This window comes from Fistularia commersonii, chromosome 12 (assembly GCF_037954325.1).
Source record: "Fistularia commersonii isolate RoL2024-O1a breed Wild chromosome 12, RoL_Fcom_v1.0, whole genome shotgun sequence".
NCBI classification, from domain to species: domain Eukaryota; kingdom Metazoa; phylum Chordata; class Actinopteri; order Syngnathiformes; family Fistulariidae; genus Fistularia; species Fistularia commersonii.
This window is the reverse complement of record NC_141295.1, coordinates 14092471-14110037: the sequence shown is the minus strand read 5'-3', so window position 1 is coordinate 14110037 and position 17567 is coordinate 14092471. Positions and strand designations below refer to the sequence as shown.

Here is a 17567-nt window from a genome sequence, read left to right as displayed (position 1 = left end):
TGAATGATAACCTGTTTTTTTGTTTACAGAGACATTGGCATATTGTTTTCTTTATTCAAATATCTTGTTAGGCATAATTACCCTTTGTGGCACTGCCATTCTGCGCAAGGCCTCCACACACTTTTTGAAGATGCTATAATACAGTGCATTGCTTGGCAAAATAATCTTTTTCTAAAATGATAATTATAATATGCCTAATAACAGGTATGTAAATATTCAATCTTACAAAAAATGTAGTAACATTTTACAGAGTATTATCTTACTTTAAAACCAAATGCCTAACAAGATGATAAAATGTTGAAATATCCAGCAATTACATTAAAGACTTGAGTAATCACTGGCTCTGAATTTGCAACTACCAACAACATAAAGAGTAAAATTGCAGATTACAGTCTTTTTCTGTTAGTATCGTCTACCTGAGAGGAACTGAATCAGTTCTGATTCCTATTATTGCAAATTAGATAAAGTCACTGAAGCAGTTTTGATTGTATTTATTGCACAGCGCAATCAGTCATTACAGATTTAATAAAAAAATAAATTAGCTAATAATATAATCCATTAACTCAAGCTTAAATGACTTAAACACTAATATTCTGATAAACAAAGAATTTTATCTTGTCTCTCCAGGAGATTTTTCATCTGAGTTCCACATCCTTTGACTGCTTCAACTCCGTTGGCTCAGACACACGGTGAACGGGCAAGGGGCCAGAGTCAGACCGAAGCGTCCGTCCAAGGTAGGGGCCTGCACTCCCTCTGGAAGTCTGAATTTAAAGGCTTGCAGTAAAGTGGTAACCATTAGGAAGAGCTCCATCTTTGCCAGCTGTTCCCCCATGCACATCCTGCGGCCTGCAGAACACAAGGAGGCAACTTACGGTATTGTGAAATATTGGAAACATTCATTATCCATGTTGCTCATGGTAATAGGCTCCCACCACTTGGAGCCTATTATAGCTGTTCACATTCACTCTAGTGAACCCAGGTCATCAGCTGATTCAGGCAGTGCTAACCACCGCACCGCTGTGCCATATTGGGGCAAGCTGGGGTTTAGCAAGATAACAATCCAAGTCAGGGATAACTTGCTCTCTATGAGCTGGTTTTAATTCATCACACTGTGAACGGTGGAAACCCGGGGGCGGGGTCTCTCCGTGTTAACAGTTCGACTGAGGGTGCACTCCCTGTTACGACAACTAACGGTGCAGGTTAGTGTCACACATCAACCACAACATTGTACAACTAATCAACAATGGAGTCCTCTAGCACAGAACCATGAGAAGCTCCCAACCATCATCATCACTTGCAAATGATTCTGCTGTTCTACCAGGCAGTCTCCCTGCCCCACGCTACAATATTACAAACCCTGAAATATGTAATGTTCCAGTTTGTGTTGGCTTATGAGCTCACTGAAACTCCCTATTGGTTGTTGCTGTAAGGAAGGGAATTTAAGAATATTGTCTAGTTTAAATCAACACAGAAAAATAGAATAACATAGAAAACCATGTATAATTGGGCAGTAAAGACAGTATTCATTTCATGAAACTTTTTTTTTTTTTTTTTTTTTAAATTGCCTGAGTATTAGTGATAACATCATCTAAATGTCTGTAAAATGTATCTGAATTTGCTTAGGAAGAAATACTTTCTTCAAATTACCAAAAACAGGCCACAACATAAAACCTGGAAAATTAAGACAGAAAATGTATAAAATGAAAATTTTTGTCAAAAGTGAATTATGTACAGACACCACATTAAGAGGCCCTTTTTATGGAGTTAAGTATAAATGAAAGTAAATTTTCCTGAGGAAAAAGTCAAAATGTTCAAATTAATATAGTTCCTTTTGAAGATTTGAAAACCACCAAACTTCAAATTTAAACTGTTCTAACAATCTCCAGTCAAAAATATGTTTTTCATTGTACATTCTTGCGTAATTGTACTGTGTTCCTCCAGCTGAATGCTAGCAGAATAATTTTTGTGGAAAGTTTGGGTCTTAAATGTGGTCTCTTCCCATCATCTGAACAAGGCGCAATTGTCTCTGCTAAAGGAAAATGCGATTTGGTGAGTCTTGCCCACAAGCATGATTTTGTACATTACAAATGTTTTTAAAAATATTCCTTTTCCTGTTTTAGTCACACAGTATTTTGTGGAGTATATGTGAACACCTTTATATAAGTGTGGTTGAGATTTTTCATACAACCAGAACAGCTTACCAATCCCAAAAGGCATGAAGCACTCTTTCCTGAGCAACTTTCCCTCAATGTCCAAGAAACGTCCAGGGTTAAAACTGTCCGGCTTGTCCCACACAGTGGGATCTCTATGGACAGACCACAGGTTGGGCAGAATAACTGTTCCTTTGGGAATAGTGTAGCCTCTGAATTCTGCCAAAGGGGAAAAAAAAACATGCAAGTAGCATCAACTTGCTTAGCAACGACAAGAAATCAACAATGCCATGTTTCTCTTTCTGTAGGCAGTTTTAAGTTGGCATAATAACAGTGTGGAATACTGAGTAATGACTAGAAACTACTGTGTTTTGGGTGTTGCTGAGTGTCACCTGTTGTCTTGGAGGCCATATGTGGAATACCCAGGGGGACAACTACAGTCAGTCTTTGGACCTCCATAATAGTCGCCTCAGTAAAGGGCAACCTTCCCCTTTCGGCCAGAGAGATGGGCTGATCCCTTCCCACCACTTGGTCGATCTCTGCCTGGACCTTGTCTGAGACCAGAATAGGACCACAGCAACATTCAGTGTTGTAGATCCTAAATTATTGTTGCCAGCATCAACAATCACTTAGGAACAGCAGAAACAGATACATAAATACAGGGTCATTAATTAAGCCAAACTTTATTGTTTTAAAATGTCATGGGTAATATCAGATAGCTGTCATGATGTTTGACTCTTCATCTAAGTGTGGACTATCTTCTTGCTGTGTAGGTAGAGAAGGGAGTTGCTGCTTACTTTTGCTAAAGGAGACACAGTATGAAAGCTGTGAGAGGAAATTTGTATCTGTACAGCTGAAGAACGAGCGAGCCTCTTGACAATACAAAAGGCTCAGATTTACAGAGACGGATGATAATTATGAATATTTTCCATATCCGTACTCTAAAAAAGCAGCTAAGATTGTACATCTCCATTCTCAATAGGCTTATCTAGCCATTAGATTTGTTTAGATATCATGTGGATACTCCAAATGGATGATTTAGAATAACATTGTTATTGTTTATATAACAATAACAAATAATTAGTACCTTTTGTGCAAACTTCATTACATACAGAATTTGAAAAGGACTTGGTAAAAAATGTCATCCAGCTCCAACTACCTTGGATATCGGGGTGTATGACCATGTAGAGCAGGATCCACAGAACTGAATTGGTAGTTGTGTCTGTGCCTGCGATAAAAAGATCTCCTATAATATAAAAGAGATAGTCTTCATTGAAGCTGCTGTCTTGCTCCCCAGCTGTTTGCTGGGCCACCATCTCCAACAAGTACATGTCAACAAGATCCCTCGGGTTCTCAGGGTCCAACGTATTTCGGTGCTCTGCAATAATCCTTTTCAGAAAAAGTGTAATGTCCCTTTCTACTTGCCGTAACTCTCTGAAGACACCAAATGGCAAGTAGTAGAGCAGTGGAAAGATATTGATGAGGACTGCGTGGCTGTTCACGCAGATTTCCAAGCCACGCACCATTAGGTCCAACAATGTGCGGAACTGGCGGTCTTCATGATGGAAACGCTGGCCTAGGATTAATGAGCAGATGACATTTGAAACAGCGTTGCTGATCAGCGGTGCCAGGTCCACGCCGTCCTCACCAGATTCTGCATATAGTCGCATTAACTCTGTTTTGATGGTCGCCAAGCCTTGAAGGACACAAGGCTCCAAGCTCAACTTTCCCAGACCGAAGCTTCGTAGTGATGCGTGGCAGAACTTGCGATGTTTTCTCCACACTGGCCCATAAGGTGCAAAGACTATCCCTTAAGTTTACATTGAACAGGAAATGAAACAGGCAAGATCAGTCTTATTTTCCAACCCAAACAAAAATTCCATATAACAGGGCAATTTTTTGTTGTTTCAATTTGAAGAAGTCGCAAAGTATCGCAGTACCGTTGTACTACGTAAGTACCTTAAATAACCATTTCTGAAATAGGTATATTATGTGAAAGTGTATATTATGTGAAAATATCACTTTGACTTAATCTCCTATTCATTACCATGTGAGAACCAATGAAATATAGCAGTGAAAAATTGTGACATCTGGTCTTGCTTATGTAAGAAGATAGTGTGACCTACACCTATTTGGACAGAAGGTCTGTTAAGCTAAGCAAAGTCCTTTTTTTGTTTATTTACTTTTCAGGTCATGGAAAATAGGTCAAAAGTTGGCATGAGACACTTACACGTCTTTAAAGGAAGCAGTTGAGTTCCGAATGGACCACAAGCACTATTGACAGTAGGGTTGCAGACTAAAATGAAATAAAGTAGTGGTACTTTGACTAACCTTTACGTTTGGTCATGATGGTCACGACAGGAATGTCCGGCCTGTCTGAGAAGACCTCGGAATGGTTTGACAAGGCGTCCCTGAGCACGTCGTAACCATTCAGTACGATCATCAACTGACTCCCTACAAACAGGCTGTACACGTTACCGTAAACTTTGGCAAGCTCCGTGAGACCGGTCACCGGAGTCCTGCTGCTGGTGCTGCTCGGACCCTTTCGAAACCTCCGCAGTATAAAAGACGGAATCAGAAAGGCGCCGAAGTTACCGAGCACCGGCAGAGGTTTAGGACCCGGAGGGATGTTAGCTAGGTCCCGCCGTCTCTGGTAGTACAGAGCTAAACGGTAAACGACGAAGAACAAAACCAGGGCTACAACGTTTGCCTCTGATAGGAGAAAGCTGCCCAGCTTTTCCAGCCATGACAGCGGAGCCATGGCGTTCGAGTTAAAGCGGACCTGGTAATATTTTTTTAAGGAATACTGAGAAACTATCTCTGTTTAGCAACATTATCGAAGAATCGTCATCATAGAGCTGCAGCAGAACACACTTGGGCAGCGCTTTCCAATCGCTAGTATCCCAGCCTCCCGTTGGCGGAGGGAACTAATCGGGACTCCTGTGATTGGCCCTTTGTGGCAGTGACGACAGGTGTTTGTTTTTTTTTTTTTTTTTTTTTTTTTCCTAATTAAAGGTACAATTAAATGTTTCTTCTCCACTTTTATCAACATCTCATCCATGTTTTGGGGATTAAGAGACCTGATTTTTCAATAAACACATTAGTCAACAACAGTCATGACTGGAGACATGATTATCAAGTCATTTAATAATTAAACTTCATTAATATGAAACCATTTAGCTCAATGATAAATATAAGATTATAATTAGAAAATGCCATGCATTCATTTTAAATAGTTTTAGTTTAATTGGAATGGGAGGCCTGATGAAAACCAGATTAGGGAAGCCTACATTTCTTTATAGTGTTTTTGTTTCAGTAAAGAAGCTATCTTACAGGGGCATGTTGATTAATAATAATTAATACTTAATTAATCCCTCTTGGGTAAATTCCCTCTCTGCATTTAACCCATCATGGATGAACCATGAGCAGTTGGCTGCCATTCATCAGCGCCAGGGGAGCAGTTTGGGGGATGAATAAATTCTAATTATAAATTATTATATATACATATCACAATTTACAATTCCACAGAGAAGTTTCCAAAATCTTGATAAAAAAGTTAATGAAAGTAATATTTAATGAGATTATTGCCAAAGTCTGAAAGTCTCCACCACAAAAAGCTTTTCTTATTATAAAATACTTAATTTCAGAGCATTCTGAACACTTGGCATACTTCTGACTAATTTGATCATCAAAGATAATCACATTAAATCCTTGAAAGAACATATCCTTCTTTTCTCTTGAGAAAATCCACAATATATGAATGTCAAAAAATATTTTTCGTTTTGATCTGCTGAACACAGTATCTCATTATTTTATGAAAGAGTGAGGCTTTGAGTTTCCACATCATACTGATGTCGGAATTGATTTTTAGGATTTAATCTGATGTCTCAAATTCTGCTCATAAATTGCCAATTAAAGATTTTCAAAGAGCATTAAAGAAACAGATGTTTCACTTACATATTAGTTTTGCATGCAAAATTTTTCTAGCATGGATAAAAAAATTAAAAAAACACTCAAACCTCAGAGTGGTTAAACTTTAATATAATACAATGTTTTGACTACAGTTTGGATACACACATAAGGGGTAATAAAATGAATTCAAAATTAGAAATAATAATTAAAAAATGTAATAGAAAAAAACACAGGACATATACAGGTGGTTTTGGTACACCTGCTGACATTAAACACAATAAGGCACCTTGTGACTTGAGCGGACAGATATTGAGGTAAACCCTGCCAACAAATATAATATGAGGGGGTTACAGGAGCAGATCCAAAATCAAGTTTTTCTTTTCGAAGTTATATGCTACAAACTGTTTGGTCTTGATTCACTGACACAAGCATAATTTACAAAAACAATGGCAATGTTGCGGGACCATCATTTGGTGAATAAATTATAGCGGCAAATATCTCAGAAATATATTTAACCATGTAGACATATTTGTTTCTTTTATAGCTTTGCAACGATAATATTCCTCTCCAGTTGATAAGACAAATACCACCAGTGGATTATTAAGCAATATCTCTTAGGGGGTTCAAAATCCTCTTACTCCTCCCGTGTGCTCTGTACCATGGAGTACTTCTTACAAGGGTTCTTAAGGCAGGTGGGAGGCCAAGTGATGGGCCAGCTGTATGAGCATGGCACAGATGTTTGGACGTTCTTCTCCATGAAGTTGAACACAGGGTTCCACCAGGTCTTTGTGAGGTAGTTGTTGGGTGAACATTTCAGGGTCTATACAGAAGACAAATTATCTTGTAGCATAATAATAACAAAAGGAGTAACAATAATAAAAGGAAATCCCTTTATGAATTACTATAATCGAAAGAAAATACTTTTAGGTGCAGGGGTTGGATTAACTTTTCAGGCTGGCTAGAGAAAAATGTCAATGACTGAGTAAATGCCACATTTCCCTTTTCAATATCCAATGGCAATAGTGTCCTTGAGAAAAGCACCCAAGGTCCTGAGTGCTCCAACTTTGTAACTGTGTAGAGTGTGTTTGTGTGTTTTGGATGGGTTAAAAGGAGCAGCCAAATTTCCTGTCTGTGCAAATAACATACAAATAAAGAATTCTTCTCAGGCAGTGTTTCCCTATTGGTCCAGCCACAGGACCCACATTTTGACCGACTAATGAAGTCCTGGCTCATAATTCTGCAGTAATAACTGGTACCTTTATGTAGTGGTAAAAATGGCCAAGACTATCAGTCATGAACAATCACTGAATAAATAATATTGGCTTCAAACTGAATATAATAAAAGTGCATGTGTTCTTTTTTAAACAAATGTTCAAAGCATAGCTGCACACATCATGCTGAATATTTGGTCTCTGAATTTGTGTTTGATGCAATAAATATTGTTAGTAATGTACTGATACTTGTCATTCAAAGTTTTTACAACTATAAGACTGAGAACTAGATTTATAAATATATGCTGTATTTTGTCTTTGCTACCGCTGACCCAGGTTATTTTGTTTTGGACTAGGATACACCCCCGTTGTTAAACTCCTCTGGATTAAGAAAGGTTATTATGAAATGTATTGACCTTGCGCTGTTGCATTCTACATCTAAACATCCTCCTTAGCCTTTTAGCTTTATTTGCGCAATAAACAAAACACTCTGTTAGAAAACCAACCACCTTAACAGTAATATGTGCATCATAAGTATCTACATTTTTTGGATTAGATTTAATCTATCACTATAAAGGTGAAGTATTTGAAAGTTAAAGACAAATTAATAACAAATTACTTGTACAGTCTAAAACATTGTTGTAAAGTGCAAAACATGCAAATTATTTGTTGCATGAGCCTTGAAAGCTTGATATCACAACAGAGCTATGAATACTCTTAACTTCTGAATGTTCACTTACTCTCCTTCACCTTTGAGTGTGTATGGATAGCAATGTAAACATTATCTCGAAGGATTGCTCAACTACTATATAGCAAGACCCTTCTCACTGATAATCCAAGTGTGATTTGTAAACTCTGAAGATGGAGTTTAGCATCTCTTTCATTTTGTGGTTGTGACATCCGGCTCCAGAAGTATGTTTGGAGCCTTGTATATAATTATGCGTGATACAAAGTGTGTTTTGCTCAACTGAACAGTCAGTCTCATTTTTGTCTTGGTATGTAACTTTTGCAAGTGCCTTGAACTGAACAAAATGTAGCCACATTTTGTCCAACATTAGAGGAATCTGCCTCCTTAAATCATGTTTCAATGCAATGCAACACACACACACACACACACACTGCGAACCATGATTCAACATTGTGTTCAGACCTGTAAGTTGGCCATGGTGTGGTACCACCAAAATAGGCGGGATGTGATAAAATAGGCAACGACAACATCTACACTGTAGTGTTCATGTGCCACCAGGATGCACACCACACCCACGGCACTCAGCAGCCAGCACATCAGATGGTACCACCAGAACGACCGTGGTGAGTCTGTAGCAACAGAGAAGAAGATCGTTTAACTAAATAAAAAACATTTTCTTTTATCTGTTACACCTTCTGTCCAGACACAACAGTTAAGGAAGTGAACGATGCCCTGTGGCTGGTCAATAACCAGGGCTGCAATTAAAGGTTGGGAAACATTTAGGATTTTTTTTTTTACACACTCTATTTATTCCTGCAAATCAAAGCTGTATATAATCAACTGTACATTGCATATTTGGAAACCACCAGTGTCTGTATTGTTGCCAAATGAGATAAATTCAGATCCTACATAAGTTACATACTTTTCTGAAACAAAAAGTGTGACTTTGTGTACTCACATTCCTTGATGAACAGGTAGGTAAGAGTCAGCATCACGGTGTGTCCACTGTAGAGGAAATCCCCACACATTAGGTGGGAGTTAGTGATTGACAGACCCCCGCCAGTTATCAGCCTCAGGATTCTCTGCATTTTAGCCTGGGCATCTCCATACAGCTGACAGGGAGCAAAGGTAGGAAGCGATTAAGGAAATTAAACTTATACGTAATTTTATACAAGTGGATACAACTCAGTGGTATTTCTATTGCAAGTTCAAGTGCAAACATATTAGCAGCAAATTATGAATTTCAGATTACAAATCATAAATTTCAAATTATAAATCATAAATTTCAAATGATAACTTAATCTTTATAAAAAAAAATTATAAAGATTAATTAACTGATCGCACAATGCAGAAATTCAATTGTCATAACAGCATTTCAGGGTACAAAAGTTTGCAAATAGCAACTATAGTTGTACAGCCTGGCAGTAGATGGAATGAAGGACTTGCAGAAGCGTTCCCTCATACACTGTGGATGCAGTAGTACTACTACTACAAGTGCATTGAGTAGTAGTAGTAGTAGTAGTAGTAGTAGTAAATATTTGCATGATTAAAAGACCAGCTTTAAAAGATAACTTTGTTTTGGGGGAGATGGGATATCAATATATAACGCTAGGTAAGACAATGATGTTTGATGTTGCTATGCCATTAAGAGCTTTTTAACTGACTAAACAGCATGGGGTCAGACTCATTTATGGGCTTTTTAAGTAGACAGGTAAAAAGAGCAAGGTGGTCATCCAACTCTACAACTAATATAACCATGTTTTACTCTCTCAGCTTCAATAAACATTGAAAAATATTGAGTCACAAAAGTAATTTATGGGAACAGGACCAAATGTCAATCTCTCATCCTTCTAAACAACACAGCACAGATCACACCCGATGGGAGGTCCTCTCTTTGATCAAACCCTGCTGAATGTGATTCATGTAGATGTAAGAAAATGTCTTTTTCAGAGCTGCCTCTTGTGTGGTTGCATGAGTCACAGAGAATGGGTGTTCACAGCTTAGCAGGTGTTGATGAGTAGAGATGTTACATGAAGATTCACCTTGGGAGCGCACGTCATGTGCATGCCAGGTACAGGCAGAGTGGTGATGTACATGGTGACACAGCGGTATAAGTATAGGGTACCAATGAGGAAGAAGAACCTCCTGCTTGCGATTGACCTGCAAATGTACAATGTAAGAGACATAGCGGAATCCCCACAGAACTACTTTGTTCCATTAAAAATTGGGCCATCTTGAAAAAAACCTGATAAGTCAGGTAAATAGGAGAGATCTTGTAGCAGTCTTGAATACCCTACATTCATCTTGAGCCAATTTTGACTCGGTGAATTCGTTTTTTTGTTTGTGTACAAATCAGAACAAATCGCGTAATGCAATAAATGGCACAAACATGCAAAAAAGACTTATAGTGTAACTGTTTTTGCAATCCAAAAAGCCTTACTTGTATCTGAAGAAGAACAACTGGATTATCCAAATGGCCAGCAAAACCATGCCATTGATTTCTGTTACTGTAAAGGCCCAGTTGACCCGGTCAATATAGTCAAAGAACTTATCGGGAAGAGGCGGGCTGCTCTCTTTGGGTGGGACCCTCTCATGGACAACTGTGATGACTACCGTTGTCAGGACCAAGTTAAAGCCTGCGTAAAAGAAAGCAATCGCTGTCTTCCACCACTCCATGGGCAGTCGATTGACCTTGGATTCTGGCACAGAAATCTTCACATAGTCATTATGCCTCCCTATGCCTTTACGAAAGCCACGCTTTGTGTCCTCTCCAGCCGGGGTGTGGACGGGGCAGCTTTTACCACCGCTGGGTCCAGCACCACCTTCCATGTCTGCGTTTCGATCAGTGGCAGAGTCTCTTGCAGCCATAAGCTCCTGCGATGCCATGGGTGCCTGCTCTGTCCATTCACCGCACCGCTGGACTGAGGCTTGTTGACTGAAATGATAGAAAACAGATGGGTTGTGTTTAAATGCAAACAACACTCGATTTGCCACAAGAGGGGCCGCTTGGTAGTATTAAGTAAGTCACACCATTGTGTTAACAAATAGAGGAGATGAGCTCTTGTTTACTTTAGTCTCAGCTCTTTATTGTCCGAAGGATTTCCAAAGCAGCAGCCTGAGCTTTTATTCATGAAAAGGCCCTTGCTCTACTTTCTTAAACATTTAGTTTAGATTTAAACGCTCAGAAAACTAATCACTGGTGAGATGTCGGTGAGCTCTTGGCTGTTTATGAAATTAAGTTTTGGCATCATTAGGTACCTTTGCTTTAATTTTGGAATTTCAGCTCAAGCCACTAGTAGCTCTGAAATACACTGCATACAGAAAACAGTTAAACAGGCAGAAAAATCTGATTGAAACCAATTATAACTACAATTTTTCATCCTTCTGGCAGTGCGGCACTATGTTATTACGCTCTCGTTCTGGACTGCAGACTTCAAAATAATATTTATTACTATTTTCCACAAGAACGGGCCATGGTTGGCTAGTGGGACAAGTGTATGCTCTTTTTCCCAAATCAACTAAGACACTGACATTATTTATGTAATTTTTTTTGGTTTGTTTTTCCAATCACCACATTCCAAGAGGACCTTGGGTAACAATATTGATTTAATGTGACCCATCATAACTGTAATAAATAGTTTCACTGTGAGATTTCATGGGGACAATTTATTCCTGCAGTTATTCACATTTGTTCAAATACTAAAAATTGCTGGGCGAAAGTCAATGTTGATGCTAAATATACAGTACACAAATTAAAGAATTACAATAAGCAAAATAATTCAAAAACGTTTTTTTTTCAAAAATTTAAATCGAGATGGTTAACTTAATTTGTTGTCAATTTAAAGCGCTCCAACTTGAAAGTTTATAGTATCCAAGAGGAATGTTTGGGACTGACATAAGCCAAAAAAAAGTTCCAGATAATACAGAAATCGTTATTTACATCACTGAATTTTCAGATTATTTGCGACCAATGTGTCCCCTAACTTTGACAATGGAAGTGGTTTTAATGGTGCACGATAGCAGCACAATTCATAGTTGAAAGAGGTGACACTGTGCCGCCTTTGCAGACAGACTTTGATTGGTAGTTGTGGAATTTGTAGATGTCTCATTTCTTTATCTCACTGCTGATGCTGGAATAAATGACAAAAAAGAACCACACTATACAAACTCCATCAGTGGTGGAAGGTGTGCTGGTGTCAGTAATATTGTTTTGTCAATACATGGAAATAATGGAGTGTTGAGAGCAAGAAGTGAGCGATTAGTAATGATCCCCAGAAGACAAACTAAGATTCCACTGAGCTAGTGCAATCTTTGCTGCTGAACTGTTTTCACTTAGAGGAAGATGGACACAGATAGACAGACAGACAAAAAGACAGATAGATAGATAGATAGATAGATAGATAGATAGATAGATAGATAGATAGATAGATAGATAGATAGATAGAGGGAGAGAGAGAGAAGAGTGAAGCATCTATATTAACATGAGCAGCAGCCATTCTCATTCTTTCACATTTCAAAGGCTCCCAGTTCTGTTAGCAGGTCAGTTAATGAGTTTGAGTATATTGCTTTCATTCTTGAAATCATCACATCGGATGTCAAAAAGATTATAACATGTTTACTCATACACAAATACAACCCTAGGACAAAAGCTTGGATGGAAATAGTGGGTAGATCCAAGGGAGACGCCTAAAGTATCATGTTCCTCAGGATCCATTTTTGGAAAAACAAAAATCAAAAAATAGATTACAGCCGAAAGAAACAGCTTCATGCAATGGAGAGGTGGCTGAAGATGAAAATATTTGATTTGAACAGGTCATGATGTATGGTAATACTGACCAAGATGGCAAATAAGATCAACATGAGCAAACAAATGACATGAAGCAATTACAAAGGCGTGTTTCTTCGGTTGTTAGCAAGATGATGTTGACAATGTTTAATATCACCCTGCGAGATGGGATTGTCAATGTCGTAATTTCTACACAACTGTCTGCATGGCTTATACATACTTTCAGGATTTTATAAACACGTGTGCAATGTACAAACACACACACACAGACTCACACACACACAAACACACACATCATGAAATCTAACTTGACAGTGACTACTGTGACTAACATTTTATATAACATTTGATATTACTGGGTTTCCATATTGTTTCTTATTGTTCCTCACAGATGGCACATATGAATATGGCTCTTATCATCATTTTTTGACCCCTTTTCCAACAATTTTGGCTTGGTTATTTCTACTTTCTTTAACAACACTTATAGTCGGATTGCATGTATCAAATCGATCATATTATCTTATATACATGAATTATCTGTGAAATCTGTGCCTAAATAATAACAATTTATACTCTGTTAAATTAGGTATCTGCAGTTAACCCATCATGGATGAACCATGAGCAGTAGGCTGCCATCCATCAGCGCCAGGGGAGCAGTTAGGGGTTCAGTATCTTGCTCAACCACACGTCAGCACACTAGAAGGAGCCGGGAATCGAACCAAGAGTGTTTGTTTCCAAAGATGATTGCTCTACCTCCTGTGCCACACCGCCCCCTGCGAGACCAAACATTTTAGAAAAACATTTCTCAAGTCACTGCCTATTGAAATGATCCCTGAAAGTATAGTCTCAAATATAAGTAATTTATTCTACATAAGCATGTTTATTGCAGACATGACAAAATAAATCAACAACTCAAAAGATTTTCTTTGTTTTTTACTGACCTTTCAAATATACAATATTTGTGAGTGATTGAAACACACTCACTTTCCCACGAGATCGGTGAGATGATATAAATATAGTTCTTGAGAACTTTCCATTTGTGTGGGATCAAGAAGAATTGCTTTATATGTTGCTTGTATGAGCTCCCTGCATCACTCTTGCTCCATATCCTACTACTTTCGAAAACTAATTTCTCTGCACATTGCCAAAATACAAGACAGAAACCAATTACATTCTGTGATACCTCAATCTGCTAAGGGCAACTCAAAATGCTTTGCATTAATAGACTTTAAAAAAGGCCTCGGTCCAGAGAACAGCTTGGAAAGAAAAAGAAAAAAGTAATATATATTCAAAGATGATTGGTCAAAAAAGAGTGTAAAATTGTACTTCTTATCCTAGATTGCCCAGATGTGTGAATGACAGAATGAATGATTGTATGTCCATAGGTGTGGTCCTGTGATTGACTGGTGACATGAGCTAAGCCTCTTGCTCAAAGACAGCTGGCATTAGTTCGAGTGACGATGTCTCCCCACCCATCCCCAAGCCCCGATTCTGAGTGCAGCGTAATGATAATGGATGGATGGAAGGATGGATGGAAGGTACTTCTTCAGTTTAGATTTAAGCATGCTCTTTTGAAGAGCTCATTCTGCTAACATAAACACTAGTAACTTAAATGTTTTACAAGTGATGATTAATAAGGGCAATTCTGGGAAAACACTGTGGGGGAAGGAGGGTCTTTGAAAAATGAAAGGGTTCTTTGGTTCCCTATATCGTAATGATCAGTTTGAGATTCAATACAGATTACTTGAGATGTGTTTATACCCATGATGACTATGAAACTGCACTTTGTGTACAATACATGTGAGTGTCTGCATTAGGATAGTTTTCCACTGCTCCTCACCTCCCTAGTGTACAGTACACACTGTTTTCCCACCAGCTGGTGTGCACAGTGCTCTGAAGAGATGGGTGGTGATGGAAAACTGGCAGAAAAAAAAAAAAAAAAAACTATTCCACATGGTCGCAGAGCGTAATGGATAACTTGGCTCCCTCCACTCACCCAAGCTATTTCAAGAGAATCCAGTTGCTGTACAGGCTGTATTTTACTCCAGGGGAACCAGTGCTTTGACTCCTTTTCTGGGCCTTTATAATAACATGCTACTATAGCTGTCCACTCATTTTCTCCTCGGCACCATGTGGATTATCTTCATCAAAGACTGTGATAAAAATAAGTCACATTAGTGGCCCGGCCCTCAAGGACCCGTGGACTTTACAGCGATGAGACGTCTGTATATGTTGTCGATTTCATTTCTGGTAATAAAGGTTTCAAATAGTTTGATTTACAATCGAATATGTTTAGGTTTCAGTTCTGCTTTTCCACATTTTGTTTCATACTAACACATTGTTACGGACATAGTTTGTGTATACGATCATTGATTTGATTGAAATATTTGATATTTATTTGAATTTCCATTATACAAAAAGATGAAGGTTTGTAATTAAAGTCATGACTGTCATCACTGTCTGTGGGAGAAGAGTCCCCTTTGTGCCATGCAAAATCCCATGATAGGTTTTATTATTTTTCAGTATTATCATAACTTTATGATGGAAACAGTTACTAATATTAAATGAAAAAATATTACAACTGTTTTATTTGATGACTTTAAATTGAAATATGCAATGTAATTCCACAGTATTACATAGCAACTACTTACATAAGCAAAAGCCAAGTATTAGAAAATATTACAAAAATCATTCAATTAAAACCGATTCTGCTGGGCAGACAAATAACACTAGATCGATGTCACCTATATTCTGCATCGTTTGTGTAAGTAGATCCTCAGGCTAACTTAGATGAAGCCTTCTTGATTTAATAGATTATGTAATTAAATTTGATCTTAAACAATACATGGTGCTGTGTTCGATAAAGCTTTTTATCTGATGTTGCTAAATAGCTGCAGTCAAATTACAAAATTCCAGTGAAATGTTAAAGTCTGGAGCTTAAGAAATGTAAATACTTTATTTCTAGAACTATCTACGCCCTAGATATGCTGGAAATTGAAGTATCACTGCTTATGATAACCACTGATAATACCACTGTGACAGCTGATAGTTGGTCATTTGACAGTAACCATGCTATAACAAGTGCATAGATGACAACTGATTGAATGGTAAAGTGTGACCTACTGTCTACAGCTAAGGGGTTGCAACTCAATTGGAAAACACTCAAATAATAAATAAAGCACAAGTAACGAAAACTATTCTGGACGATCATTCTTCCAAAGGAGACATCTGTTTAGTTCATGGATGAGGCTTTTGGAAAATGTTGTCTGTGAACAAACAATGATAAAATCCCTCTTCAAAGTCATTCTAGGATGTGATCCTATGTCTGCAAAGGCTTTGTAGTTCGAATAGATATCTATACATATCCTGCCGTGACCTTGTTTGTCCTTTGTATTGGTGAAAGCATCCTACAAGTGACCCCCTCACCCTCCCCCAAACCACCACATCAATTCATTGTGGGTATCTTTGATTCGTCACATTCATCTCTTCTTGCTCTCTGTGGAGACTCCCTGGGTTCCCTGAATGTATCTCTGCTATTATTGCCATTTAATTAAAGTTCCAAGTAAATGTTGAAGCTAAAAAAACAGTCACCTTTTATATGGCACTACCCAAACATTTGCGGTGGCACTCGCTGCATGGGCGGCGGATCCCGACAGCAGGCGACGGCCGTCAGGGCGGCACTCAGGCACTTTTGATGAGTACGGCAGATGGTTTTGAAGTTTACATTTGGGGTGTAGCAGGGTGGCCCCGCTCAGGGTTAAACACCATGTTCCATATGAGGCTACTGGGTGGGGCAACAGGTCACTGAGTGTCCTGTAATTAAGCCTTCTCCTTTCCAGTGAGAGCCTGCAACTCGGGGACGTGTTATACAGATGTTATTCCAGAACTGAATCGCAACAAAAAAAACATGAAATGGAACAAATTGTTTGTTTGCCGGCTCTGCAGGGACAACATTTGGAAGTGAAAACGTCCAAGGGCTTATATGTGACAGCTTGTCCTGTCATTTTCACTTGATGATACAATTCTGTCTTGAGATGACATCATGAAACAGTAACATAAACACGCATCACTCAGCCCATCTTTGGCCACCTATCCATTCATTCATCCATCCAAACAAGCCCTAGCATGAATCTGTGATAGCACATACCAGCAGAAATAATAACTCACAGGCGTGAAATCTGCCAGACCTCGCAGAGTATCATAGCATCTGTAAGCGAGACAGCTATTAAAGTTGGAAACCATCAGCAAGGATCTCGCCTGAACGTGCTGCCCATGAGCAACGCATCATTTACCAGCAACGCCACGCATTCATTGATCACGACCCGAGGACTAGCGATCGATCGGGTATTTACGCTCACATGTTGCACAGCTTATAGCATCCTACCTGCCTTGCTCGGGCCTCCTAGTGTCTCTTCCTGTAGTTGCAGTTCCTTGAGTCTCCGATGCTGCGCCCTGTTTGATCGCTGCTCCGCTCCAGCTGGTCTGTTACATTACACGGCATTGCCGTGAGCTTTTAGAGGGAGCGCTCCTCCCCGCCGCCGTTCATCCTCCATCCAGCCTCCGTTTCCAGCCCCTCTCATGCAAAAGATTCAGAGGGATGTCCTGGCCTGTAATCGGTTCCCCTGCAACTCATCAGAACTACACCAAACACTTGGGATTTTGGGATGTGACATTTTGTGACACCTGGTTTGGCTTAATGAACACACCTTATGTCATATTTCGTGTTCAACATGTAGTAGTGTAGTTGTATTTTGGGGGATTAGAATAGATTTCATAATCGATATTAAACATCAATGAGTATAAAGTGATGTATTCGTAAG

The 17567-nt window shown here is 38.8% G+C and overlaps 2 protein-coding genes across 4 annotated transcripts; both read right to left on the bottom strand.

The window, feature by feature from the left end:
- Positions 1 to 476: 476 nt before the first annotated feature.
- cyp2u1 (cytochrome P450, family 2, subfamily U, polypeptide 1) lies at positions 477 to 5130 on the bottom strand. Of its 3 annotated transcripts, XM_086157260.1 has the most exons (6): positions 4482 to 5130; positions 3799 to 3960; positions 3238 to 3726; positions 2543 to 2704; positions 2202 to 2369; positions 477 to 846 (listed from the first exon to the last, which is right to left on the bottom strand). In XM_086157260.1, exons 1-6 carry the CDS (start codon positions 4909 to 4911, stop codon positions 665 to 667), a joined length of 1593 nt encoding a protein of 530 aa, XP_086013386.1. In that variant the 5' UTR covers positions 4912 to 5130; the 3' UTR covers positions 477 to 664. The 3 variants fall into 3 exon arrangements, with proteins under 3 accessions (XP_086013386.1, XP_086013384.1, XP_086013385.1); XM_086157258.1 differs by having other exon boundaries at positions 3238 to 3960; XM_086157259.1 differs by having other exon boundaries at positions 3310 to 3960.
- A 1050-nt stretch (positions 5131 to 6180) lies between these two features.
- Positions 6181 to 17255, bottom strand: sgms2a (sphingomyelin synthase 2a). Its single transcript, XM_086157257.1, has 6 exons — positions 17132 to 17255; positions 10402 to 10896; positions 10004 to 10121; positions 8920 to 9073; positions 8424 to 8590; positions 6181 to 6882 (listed from the first exon to the last, which is right to left on the bottom strand). Exons 2-6 carry the CDS (start codon positions 10845 to 10847, stop codon positions 6697 to 6699), a joined length of 1071 nt encoding a protein of 356 aa, XP_086013383.1. The 5' UTR covers positions 10848 to 10896; positions 17132 to 17255; the 3' UTR covers positions 6181 to 6696.
- Positions 17256 to 17567: the final 312 nt, after the last annotated feature.